The 12,613-nt window shown below is 45.8% G+C and overlaps 1 protein-coding gene across 1 annotated transcript in view; it reads left to right on the top strand.

Annotated features, from left to right (window-relative positions):
* Positions 1-12,613, top strand: part of LOC135899220 (F-box DNA helicase 1-like) — a 170,647-nt gene that overhangs the window by 12,417 nt on the left and 145,617 nt on the right. The window contains exon 2 of the mRNA XM_065428484.1: positions 1,941-2,182. Coding sequence (XP_065284556.1) covers positions 1,941-2,182 — 242 coding nt within the window. The remainder of the gene's footprint in view (positions 1-1,940; positions 2,183-12,613) is intronic.

The raw sequence follows: 12,613 nt of genomic DNA, 5'->3' as shown, positions 1-12,613 counted from the left end.
GGACCGCTTCACTCCTTAAGGGGGGAGAATTGTTGTGAATCAGCATGCGCCGCTGACACGTATTTGTTTGTTAGATTCACCAGCCATGCCTCTTGTGAATCGGCAGTGGCTGCGGCTGACGTCATAAGATAAGGACTATAAAAGCAACACTAACCTTCAATAAAGCGTCCGTTCTTTGGCAACTGCTTCTCGAGTTACTTCGTAACTGTTTTGAGATTTTCCCAACTGCTTTTGTAGTGTAGAAATCGGGGGTGTGTATTTGAGAAACTTTGTGGGATCCCATGTTCTGAATACAAAAGAACCCTATTGTATCGTTTCAGCTAAACTAGGCTAAAAAGTGCATGTTAAAAAGGAAAAATATTGTTGGTGCTGCAACTCCTTGGTGCCTGTTCATTTGTCTAGAAAAATATGTGTACAAATGCTTGAAAGGCAACTTGAGCAACCTTGGCGGTTGCACGAGGTAGCATGTGAGATGAAGGCTGTTGTGCTATAATTATGCAACTAGGACTTGGCATGCTTTTGAACATTCAAAGGGCTTTAGTTAGGTGTGGACGGAAGTATGTTCATATCAAATGGGTAAGCAACACATAAAGCCTGTCCATCTTCAATCTGACAGTTAGTGTGGTGTACAGATTGTTTATACACTACAGTGAATGTCTGACTACTGTCGTGCTTCATGAAAGACTGCAAGTTTATTGTTTTAATGGCATTAACATGATTAATTAACATGTTAATGTGGCATTCTATACGTGATGCGCATTTGTTTTAAATATGTACAACAATATTGGGGGTCGTTTAAGGGCCCATCAGAACGAATACCTTTTTATGGCTCATTCACCCGTTTTCATGGTCTGTCGCTGGCAGTCAGAGGCTGGAGCAGAGGCAGTAACTCAAAGGGTGCCCGCAGTGAAATTACGAAATGAGCTGGACTGGAATTATACAGTGAAATTACCAACGTTGCTTAAATATTCTCACTGCAATGAGTACATGTCGACAAGTGAACTATTTCTTTAAAGTGAACAGCTTTGTCGAAGCATTCAGCTAATTTGCTTACATTGGCAAATACCAGCGATGGTTACTGCACAACTTTTCTATGAGAGACATCTTCGGAGGTTTGTTAGTTGAGGAGGAAAGGAATTTGGGGCACCTTCAAGAGCTTCATGGCCACATTTTAATTTTTTTTATTGCAATAATTTCAGCAAATACAAAATGAGTAACATGATTCGGTATCACAAGGTTAAAAACTGTCAGTGCAGACATCTTAACAGAAAGTAAATAGTGGTAAATTGCAATGTGCAGCAGTCAGGTAATTTGATAGCTTATACACATAATTTTAAACGGAATATATGATAAGAGTCATGGTCTGTGCAGAAACCATATTAGAAAAACTGAACTGTTAAGAAAAAATAAAAACTACAAACGTGAACCTGTATGAAAAAAACAATGGGCTGCACGTTAACAGCTAACTAGGTATCTGTTTTAATAAGCATTTTTTAAGTCAATGAGAAAATGAATGAACATGATGTAGTTTGACTTAAGATGCCTTTCCAGTGTGATGTGCTGACAAAATAAGCAGTTTGTTTCCCATAGTTAGCTTTTGAGAGTAGTGGATTGTGTCACTCTGCTAACCTGGTTTTGTTAGTATTGATGAGGTTTTCATCAGTGACATCTTCGAAGTCCTGTTTTGTGGGTGTGCATTGATAACATCTTGAACTTTTAAGCCATCAACACTAACATCTCTTTGTACAGAAGCCTAGAAAAGATTATTAGCTTACGACAAAGCAACTCACAGAGAGGAATGATATTTCAGCTTTTATAAATTGGGGGCGGAGGCAGCAATGACACATAAATGCCACTATGCTTCTGTTTCTTGCAAAGTAGGCAATGGAAGATGAGTCGTTGCATTGTGATGTGCCTGGCTGTGTTTCCTTCACGTGCAGCTGTCCCAGAGCATCCCGAGTGGCACTCGGACAGCAGCTCGGACTCAGTGATGATCACGGATGTGTTTGGCCTGGTTCCACCACCAGTTGCGGCTGCTGGCCTGGATGAAGAGGGAGACCCATTTGAACGGTTGCCGAATGAACTTCTGGAGCCCATCTTTGCTCGTATAAGCCTGCAAGACTTGCTGCTCATCTGCAACCGCGTGTGCACCCGTTGGCGCGATGTCATCCAAAATCCGCTTGTGAGTGGTTTCACGAGTGCTTCCTAGGCATTAGTCGTTTATTGTTTATTTATTTTCTCAAAGGTCTCGTGTTGATACATTACGTGAGGGTTTCTTGAGTTGCTTGAATTGAGGCAGCTGATGCAACTGCTTTTGTTCTCGCTACAGTACTGCCATGTTCAGGTGACAGCATACCTGCCAACTGTTCAGACTACTTCCTTTTTTTGAATGTTTGCGAATTTAGACTTATTCCACAATTTTAATAATGTTCTGTTAGTTTTTACGAAAACTAAATTCTGTTTCTGCAATTTTTTTAAGGCTCTTCAAAGATGGGGTGGCTCAAGGTTCTTCAGAAATGTTCCTTAAAGGGAAGCTGAAGAGTCTGTCGAATTCAATAAGACGCTCATATAAGGATGCAGGAACCTTATAAACCATGTAGGTCAAACTTGGGTTTTTTTTTTTTTTAAATATCCCCGCTTACGTTCCACGAGGAGGCATGCAGGAACACAACACTGCAGTTGCTTGACCGGAAACGAGCTCACTAGATCGGCGAAAGATCAGCGAGATCACTAGATCGCTTTGCAAAAAACATACTCACCAAAGAGCATTTCCAACACGAGGAGATCCCAAGACTTTCGTTCGCTTTCGCTTTCGTTCTCGTCGAAAGCACTGCTCGCACCAGCATCGTTTGCTTCTTCGAGAGGCCGGCTCTTTGAAATCGGCTCGTACATGTAGGGAGCAACGCCGAACTCTTCAGAAAAACATAGTCTCTCTAAATTTTCTATTACCTCTTAATTTTCCATTACGGCACCAAACTACCTGGCACCGCGCTTCATGTGGAGCGGCAGCGGTCGGTCGCTAAAGTTGACGTCACGGGTCGCCCGACCAATCACAGGCGGAAACGAGACGCGCGAGCTGGGCGTGTCCGCTGCTGCACTTTTCATCGAAATAAAATATATTTGCGCTTTCTTTCGCTCAATTTCGATATGATATTCGAATTCGGAGGGTCGAAAACCATTAGGTACACATGTTCACTCATTTTTTCTGGAAAACCTTTCAGCTTCCCTTTAAGCAAGGGAAATTAGTAGCGGCTAAGTCGGCAAAAAAGTCAATGTGATTTAAAAACAATGTGTTGCTTGTTAGTGTCTCTTCTTGTTGTGATGCCTGTGTGCTGCACATTAGGGAGCATGCCATCCTTGCCAGTCTTGGCACCGAGCTGATAATGGTGCATGTGTTTGTACCCATCTTTCCTCAAGTGGTAGTAAAAAGTTGCCTGCAGTTCAATGCTACTCATGCATATTGCTGCAGCAAAGTACAACATGCAGTCGAACCTCAGTATAATGAAGTCTGCTGGCCATGGAAATGCTTTCTTCATATCCAATAGTCAATATAACCACACACGCAGATACCAGCTGGAAAAATATTACTATCAGGTCTCTGCAAAAGAAAAGCAAGCGGGGTGCCTCTGATGGGGCAGCAAAGAGTGTTCTCTAGGTTTTGATGACCGGTCAACATACCATATATACTCGTATAATGAATGCACTCTTTTTCCCAAAAAACTGAAGCAAAGTTGGGGGAGGGGCATTTATTATGTGAGGTTAATTTTATGGGAACATTCTTGAAACAGCAGAAATTGAAAAGTAAGATGGTAATGATTCGAAAAATGCATTAAATAACTTACCTTTGCAGTAAAAATACATGTATGCTATTTATATCATCAGAAGCCAACAAACACTGACATCAAGGACAACATAACGGAAATTACTTTTGCTTACTAAATCAATTAAAGGAATTATAAATTAATGGAAATGAAAAAGGATGAAAAAACTGCTGCAGTAGCTCAATTGGTAGAGCCTCGCACGAGTAATGCAAAGACGTGGGATCGTTCCCGACTTGCGGCAAGTTGTTCTTTCATCCTCTTTCATTTCCATTAATTTATAATTTCTTTAATTGATTTAGTAAGTACAAGTAATTTCCCCTATGTTGTCCTTGGTGTCAATGTTTGTTGGCTTCTTATGATATGATTAATGAAAAATTGGGCCCCTCATTCAACCTCCTTTCTTCACGTATACTATTTGCAAATCATAAATCCCTTTTTATTGCACTTCACTCTGCGTCGGAACTACCAGATCTGTCGTCCAGGTTGTTGACTACTTCATCCACGAAGTGGTACCACAATAGCTTGTCTTCACAGACGTTATCGCAAGCATCACATTGAAGCGCTGCATTTTGGCACCTGTTGTTTTGACAAAGACGCGGGGGGTGGGCCTCTCGATCCTCCTGCTCATTGACATGTCAAAGAGTGTCGGTGTATGATCAACATTTCCATTTTGTGAGCAGATAAAACTCTGTCCCACAGCAGGCGTATAACTTTACTTAAGGCCAATCACACAGAGTGAAGCAAGAGACAAGCAAAAAGGGAGCAAGAGACATGCAAATTTGACACTAGGTCAAATATTCTCGCTATGCTGACCAAGTGCTGGCCACCCTTCTTCACTGGGACTCTCCCGTGCGCCCGACTGCTCATTGCAAACATGCTTTTCATTATGTCAGAGTAAAGTTGCTGTTGCGAAGAGCAGTTACGTGTTTTTTTCTCTCTCAAGTCTTTGAGGTGCCTTAGCACCGGCAAGCACGTAGTAACAAGCTGAGTGTTGTTGCGGTTGCTCTTTCTGACAGGCCCCGAGTGACCGTGATAACACACAGCCTGTTCTTGCTGCTTGCTTGCTGCCAGTGTTCTTTTGTGATGGCTTTGCTGTCAGCTTCTGGGTGTTTCTCATGTGACATTATTAAGTATTTCCAACACAGTGATGGTCATCGACATTAAGTGCGCTTGCTCTAAATGCACTTGCTCTAAATGCACGTGCGAGAGTAAAAGATTCAAGTCGCTTTGAAAAACTACAGCACAGCCTTTGATCATGCAACTTCACATGAGCAAAGTTGGGGGTGCGATTATTATGCAAGAGACAACAAAAATAAAAATTTTCTAGAGCAACGTTGGGGGTGCGCGTATTACATGCGAGTGCGTTCATTATGCGAGTATATATACGATATTGCCGTGCCAATGCGAGCCATGGTAACCACAATAAATTGCCTATGTGTGCTTTGCACCATAGTGTATACGCAGCTGCACAGTCGTTGTCATTGTGCAGGATTGTCGAATTGGCTTGCCGAATGTGGTCCAACTAGGCCAAGCTGCTGGCCAGGACGTGCAAGCAGCTGATCGACTTTTCAAACATTGAGGGGACTGCACATGCATCCGTACTCTGCTACTACGACCATCAGTCTAGCCAGTGCATCTGATCTCACACTCGTTTGCCAATGAGGCCTGCGAGTGCGAACGTATTAGCGGCGAGCTTCCTGTGATGGCTTGTCACCAGCAACTCTGCTTAGGCCTCCAATTGTTACCAGCGCTGCTTCGTCGGGAGTTGGCAATCAAAGTTACGGTTTCATGTTGGTTGACATGGCGGTGACTTTGTTCATGGCTGCCAGGTCAGGGGCATCACATGCTCAGTTCTGGCCCCAAGCACCGTGCAGCATTTTGAAATTTATGTACTGGGGGTACGTGGCGGTGCTGCAAGAATCGTGCAGGTCCGAAAAATCGCTCGTTCGAAAAAATATTTTGCTACTAGAACAAGTTCCATCAATTCAGCCCTGAAGGGACTCTTGAAATCGGTCAAATTATCCAGTGAGTCGAATTAAACAAGAAGCATAAAAAAGCACCATGACATACTGCTGATTGATTTGAAAGTAGTACGTACTTACCCCAATTCTAACATGTGCATCTACTTTTTATAAGTTCAAAGAAGAGAACTAACATAAAAAGGAGACTAAAGCTCCTAAACAAAGTAGAAATTGAACGTGCACCCCATATTTTAGGAAGAAAAATGTAGCACATTTCTGATCGTGGCAAAAAAAAAAAAAATATTGTGATACTAGCGAAGCCAACCGCAACTTAACAGAGTGGAACTTTATTTACTTCACGTCCGTTGTCATCACTCTCAGGCAACACTTTATCACTGTCTGTGAAGAACCACAACACGATGCCCGCCTTACAGTCCATGGCACATGATATGTCGCAATAGGCTTAAAACACTGACATCAGTCAGACATAACGCCGCAAGCACAGCAGCTTTATTACAGCCTGCGTCCGAGTGTTCCGATGCTGACGTGTGATGATGACCATGGCAGTGCCGATGAAGGCACGATGAAGATGACGATGAAGTTGGCGATACATCACTTCTCCCCCTCTTACAGGTCCAAGCGTTCAGGAGGCCGTCGCTGTCGGGTCGATCTTCGTAATGGTGGCGGGCTATCCGTCTGGGCCACTTCCGGACTATGTCGCAACGTGATTGGAGTGCTATCTGCAGGGTTTACGGCTACCCTCTGTGTCGAGAAAGAGTCTGAGACAGTTCGACGTCTCACCTGGTCCAAGTGTCGCCGCTGAATTCCTTTCCCGGAATCAACAGTGACCATTCTGGACCCCAGTTGATCTCGCCCTACTCCTGGTATCCACCTGCGACGACTTGTTCGGAAATCGCGTATCCAGACTGGGTCACCTGCCTGAACTGGAGACCCTCCAACTCGTGGTTGGATTTCTGGTGACCTTTCATCGGGAGCGATACAGTCCAGCTTGGTTCTTATTTGGTACCCCAATAAGAGTTCCGCCGGCGACTTTCCATCCTTGACGGGCGTTCGGCGATATCGACATAAAACCCGCGCTATGCGTATTTTGAGGTCTATTCCGGGGTTCTTCTTTTTAGTCCTTCCTTGAGTGTACGCACAGCTCGTTCGGCTAACCCATTCGACTGTGGATGATAAGGGGCTGTTGTGAGTTGTTGCACATTGTTCCGTGCCAGAAAATCACGAAAAACTTTGCCCACAAATTGTGGTCCGTTATCAGAAACAAAGGTTTTTGGAAGGCCGAACCGTGCAAATATTGATCTTAGCGCGTTGGCCGTGGTTTGCGAAGTCGCAGTTTTCATTGGAATGGCTTCCATCCATTTCGTTTCCGAGTCGACGACGACTAAGACCACTTGTCCGTCCAACGGGCCTGCGAAATCTGCGTGCCGCCGGCTCCACCTTTCCCCGGTGGCTGGCCAGGCCAAAGGTATCTGTGCTGGTGGCATCGCTGAAGCCTGCGCACATGTGGAACATGAGTTCACCAGTCGCTCTATGTCGGAATCCAGTCCCGGATACCAAAACAACGTTCTCGCTGTGGTTTCCATGGCTGTCATGCCGGGGTGTGTCTCGTGCAAAAGACGCAACACACGCCTTGCCGCCGCCAGGGGTAGAACAATGCGATGTCCCCAGTACACCAAATTATGGCTGACTGTAAGTTCTGTTCTTCTGTTGAAGTATGGCCAGAGATGCTCATGGCCCTGCGGAAGATATGCCGGCCATCCCTGGGAAATCCATTTTTTAACCTGCAGAAGGCTGGTGTCTCGATTAGTCAGATGTTCAACCTCGCGGGCGCAAAGCGCTGTTTCCTCAAGAGAGTGGGCATACAAAACGTACTCGTCGGCAGCAAAGTCCCGCGGCTCCTCCATTACTGGCAAGGGCAACCGACTGAGGGCATCAGCATTGGAATGGTCACTGCCCTTCCGGTACTGCAATGTCTAGTTGTAGTTGCCAAGAAACAAGGCCCAACGCTGTATTCTTGCGGCCGCCATCGGTGGTATGGCTTTACCTGGATTGAATAAACCAGTAAGAGGCTTGTGGTCTGTTACTAAGACGAACTGATGTCCGTACAGGTAGTCTTTAAACCGGGCGACGCCGAATACCAGTGCCAAAGCTTCTTTTTCTAACTGCGAGTAATTGCGCTCGCTCTTGGTAAGTGTCCTGGACCGGAATCCGATGGGGTAGTCAACACCATTCACGCGGTGCGACAAAACGGCCCCAATGCCTACTGGTGATGCATCACACTCCAGCCGCAGTGGCTTATCCGGGTCGAAGTGAGCCAAAAACTTGGAAGCCACAATTGCCTGCTTAACTTGCTGAAATGCTTTCTCCTGTTCCTGGCTCCATTGCCACTTGACTCCTTTGGATAAGAGAGCATGTAGCGGAGCTAGCATGGTGGCCAGATTGGGCAGGAACTTGCCATAGTAATTTATGAGACCGAGAAAAGCTTTCAGCTCACTCACCGAGGTGGGTTTTGGGACTTCAACAACGGCTTTGATATTGTCGTCCTTCGGTCGCAGACCCTTCGCGTCGATACGATGACCGAGAAATGTGACTTCGTCTTGCCGAAACTTGCACTTTCCCTTGTTCAGTCGGAGACCATACTCCCGCAGCCGCTGCAGCACGGTTTTAAGCCTAGATGAATCATGTTTTTTCTCGGCGATGATAATGTCATCCAGGTACACCTGCACTCCAGGTATATCCCCCAGCAGTCCGTCCATTCGCCTTTGGAAGATGGCTGGAGCAGAACTTACGCCAAACGGTAATCTGTTAAAACAAAAGAGACCCTTCTGGGTGTTGAGGACTGTTATCTTCTTTGCTTCCTCATCCAATGGCAACTGGTTGTAGGCTTGATGCAAATCCAAGGTCGTGAATACTTCGCCACCGTTTAACCGAGCAAAAATGTCGTCCACTCGAGGCAACGGGTATTGTTCTACCACAGTGGCCGCATTCACAGTCATACGGAAGTCTCCACACAGTCGGAGGGACCCATCGCCCTTCAAAACGGGTACCACAGGGGTTGCCCATTCAGCGGTTTTTACCGGCGTCAAAACGCCTTCCGCGACCAGCTGATCCAATGACTCAGACATCTTATCTCTGAGAGCGTAGGGTACAGTACGGGCCTTAAAGAACCGTGGACACGCGTTTTCTTTCAATTGAAATGTAACCGGTGGTCCTTTGCACAGGCCGAGTCCCGGAGCAAACACGTCGGCATATTCGTCAAGCAGCTGTTGCAGACCTGTGCTGGCAGCCTGTATTCCAGCCGGTTGCAGATTCGCTACCACATTCGACAACATTGCCACTCCAACTTCATTAAATGCCTTGATGGTGTCTCTGCCGCACAAAGATGGTCCGGAGCGGTCGACCACTATGACAGTACCAAGAATATCTTTCCTGTCGCACGTAGCGGTCATGCTAAGCTGGCCAACAACTGGAAGTTCTCCCAAGAGACAAGAGAGCTTGAGCTGTGAACTCTCCAACGGAGGCCAGAGCCGCTTGTACTTGCGGAACACCGTTACGGAAATGACGCTTACAGGAGACCCCGTGTCCACCAACATAGTGAACGGAACGTTATTCCAACTGATGTCCTTGTAAATAGGCCTAACCTTGCGGATACTGGCTGCGTGATGGAGAACCGCTGTAATCGTGTGCAAGGCGTCGTTGTCGTCCAAGCTTGTGTCCTCTCCGGCTGCCATGGCGTACGAACCCTGGCGCCGTTGTCTTGCTGGATAAGATCCCTGCCGACGGTCACTATTTGTGCTAGACAGGCACATCCGACGTAGATGTCCTCGTTTTCCACACCGGTGGCACACCACGTGAAGGTGTTTGCACTCGTCCTCAGCATGCGATTCTCCACACCTTCCACACACGTCGCGTTGTTCCGGCTTGGGACGTCGCTTCGAGGAATGGCCCTTTTGGCAGGCAAAATGTACTTCTGAGTGCGCCGAGTTCATGCTCCTGGCATTTTCAACAGTTCTCTGTGCCGAGACAGCAAAGTCTTCAGCCTCTTCTAAGGTGAGCTTCTGTCGCGTCAGTAAATAGCGCCGAATGTCTTCATCCAGCACTCCGCAAACGATTCGATCCCTCAACATGCGCTCCAATGACGTGCCGAAGTTACACTTCTCAGCTAGGCGTCGAATGTCCGCAATGAAGTCCTGAGCAGCTTCCCCGTCTTGTTGCGAACGCACGAAGAAAGCGTAACTTGCAGTGATCTCGTTGACCTCCGGAGCATAGTGATCTTCCAGATACCCGACGACTTCCTCATAGCTCAGTTCATTCACCATTTTTGGTTGACACCGGCCCTGCACCACACGCACTGCACTGTCCGTGAGCGAAGCGATGAGCAGCGCTCGCTTCTTCGTTGGGTCCACGATGCTATGAGCCTCAAAGTACGCCTCCAGGCGAACGCGATACGTAGGCCACGTACCTTCTGCATCGGCAAATTCCGGTGGCCGTCCAGCACTCATGCTGACGCGGGTCTTCTCACCTAGCGACTCTAGGCCTCGTCGCCACTGATATGTCGCAATAGGCTTAAAACACTGACATCAGTCAGACATAACGCCGCAAGATGCTGACGTGTGATGATGACCATGGCAGTGCCGATGAAGGCACGATGAAGATGACGATGAAGTTGGCGATACATCAGCACATTTGATATTCTGCATTTATAAAATGACTCCACAACAGTCACAAATGGGATGGTGGCCCACACTTAGTCTGATCCCTTCGCTAGTTCATCCTATGACGCATGCAATTCTCCAGAACACCAAGAACACATGATGCGGCTTGTTGCTGCTAGCTTAAAAAGTAAAATAATTTATCGTTTGAATTTGCTTTCGTAATCGGTAGGGATGTGCGAGTATTAAAAAACTTGTAATATTATCGAATATCTTATTTATATGTTCGTATTCGATTCAAAAACTAGATATTTGGAAATTTTGGAATATCTGATTGGATATATTCAAAGCAAACTGAATATATTGCTGTCGGTTTGGGATCAAACACGGTTCTTAACGTTTATTTCTATGTAATCTAAGGAAGTGTGTCTGATTTTGTGCGGAATTTGGTGACAATTTTATGCTGCTGGCAAAATTTTGCCTGTAAAACACGCTTAGCCACAGGATGCATAAGCTGTGCAGGAAAGCCAGCCTCTTAGTAGCAAGGGGCACCGATATTCGAACACTCAAAAAAGAATGGCGCGAAAACACAGGATTGAGAAAAAAAAAAGGACTTTCTTGTCCCTGTGATTTTGCACCATTCATTCTTGAGTATGGAATACCAACACACCCAGCATTCAGTACTTCTAAGTTTGCGAACAGTGAGGGTGTACTCTTTTGCAGGTTCCACCACCAATCCTGAGCTTATTGCTTCACAGCACATACGATGAGTAAGGTCTGGTACAGGGTCAAATATATCCGTGTTTACAGGAAAATGAGGTGGTATAATAAGGAACAGGTTGGCGAGAACTGACAACTAACGGAAAGTACTCAATCCTCCAATGTTAGCATGAGCCAAATGCACACTATTTTAGTATAACGGCTTACTAGTTTAATTTTTTTACCAATGACTATGTAATTTCAATGTTCCAACAACATGTTAAAATAAACCAACTTGCTACTAAATGCATGTGCATATAATTATTCAATATTCGATTCGATATTCGATGCTAAGTATTCGTATTGAATTTACGTTCAAAAATTTTGATGTTCGCAAACCCCCAGCAATGAGACTGAAAGTGGCACGTCGCCGCTATGATATTTGTGAACTCTTTCTGTTGCCATTAATGATTGCCACCTTGTAATGGCGACGGCAAGGATTCTAGCTAGTCTGGCTTTATGGTAGGATTTTGTGCATGCGGTTTTGGTATCAGATTAGATTGCACCGCCCAAGCAAATTTTAGACAAATTTACTTGGAAAAAATGAAGCTTATGTTAGAATCAGGTAAATACTGTTATAATCACGACTCCTGGATGCCAGATGAGAATGTGCCACTTCTTTGTCCCTCCTTGCTCATCCAAAGTGCGATGCTCTCACGTCACTGGCACTTGGCGCCTCAGACCTTGCTGTTGGAGCAGCACTGCAGCAATTGGTCGATGAAGTTTTCCATCCGGTAGCTTTTCTTTTCATGGGAGCTCACGCCACCTGAATCCCATTAGGGCACCTTCGGTCATGAATTGCTGGTAGCCTGCTTGGTAGTAAAAGATTTCCTCCACTTCCTTGAAGGTCGGGAATTTTATATATTTACTGACCACAAGCCACTTACATACTTTTTGACTCATACTGACTCACACCACACCCCATGAGATCTGGCAACTTGTCTCGATTTCCGAATTTACATGTGACACCCGACGCATTCGTTGCTGACGCCCTGACACGGATCAAAGTCAGTGCAACTATTGGCTAACGGCCACTTGTGGATTTCGCAGGCACTCCCACTTAAGGACGATTTTCTCGTATTTTAAAATGTGTTGCTTTACTTGGCTTGCAACACCTCCACTGGTTGCCCTCGCCCCTGTGTTCTAGCTTCAGTTTATCGGAGGGTCTTTGATGCTTTGCATTCTTTGTCGCATCCTAAAACCTGGGCCCGTATTTTGAAACGTTCGCTTTCCGCGAAACTATCACCTTGCCCACGCCTCCACCAACGGCGTGCCTTGATTGGCTGTTTTAACAAAACCAGAAAATAAGCAGTGCCGTCTAGCAGTTCCGGCGTACGTCACTTTAACCTCATGATGTCGAGGGGTGCTCTCGCCATAAATTGAATAAATGTACACATCC

Source organism: Dermacentor albipictus, chromosome 5, assembly GCF_038994185.2.
Source record: "Dermacentor albipictus isolate Rhodes 1998 colony chromosome 5, USDA_Dalb.pri_finalv2, whole genome shotgun sequence".
In the NCBI taxonomy this organism is placed as follows: Eukaryota; Metazoa; Arthropoda; class Arachnida; order Ixodida; family Ixodidae; genus Dermacentor; species Dermacentor albipictus.
This window is presented reverse-complemented; position numbering and strand designations above follow the sequence as displayed.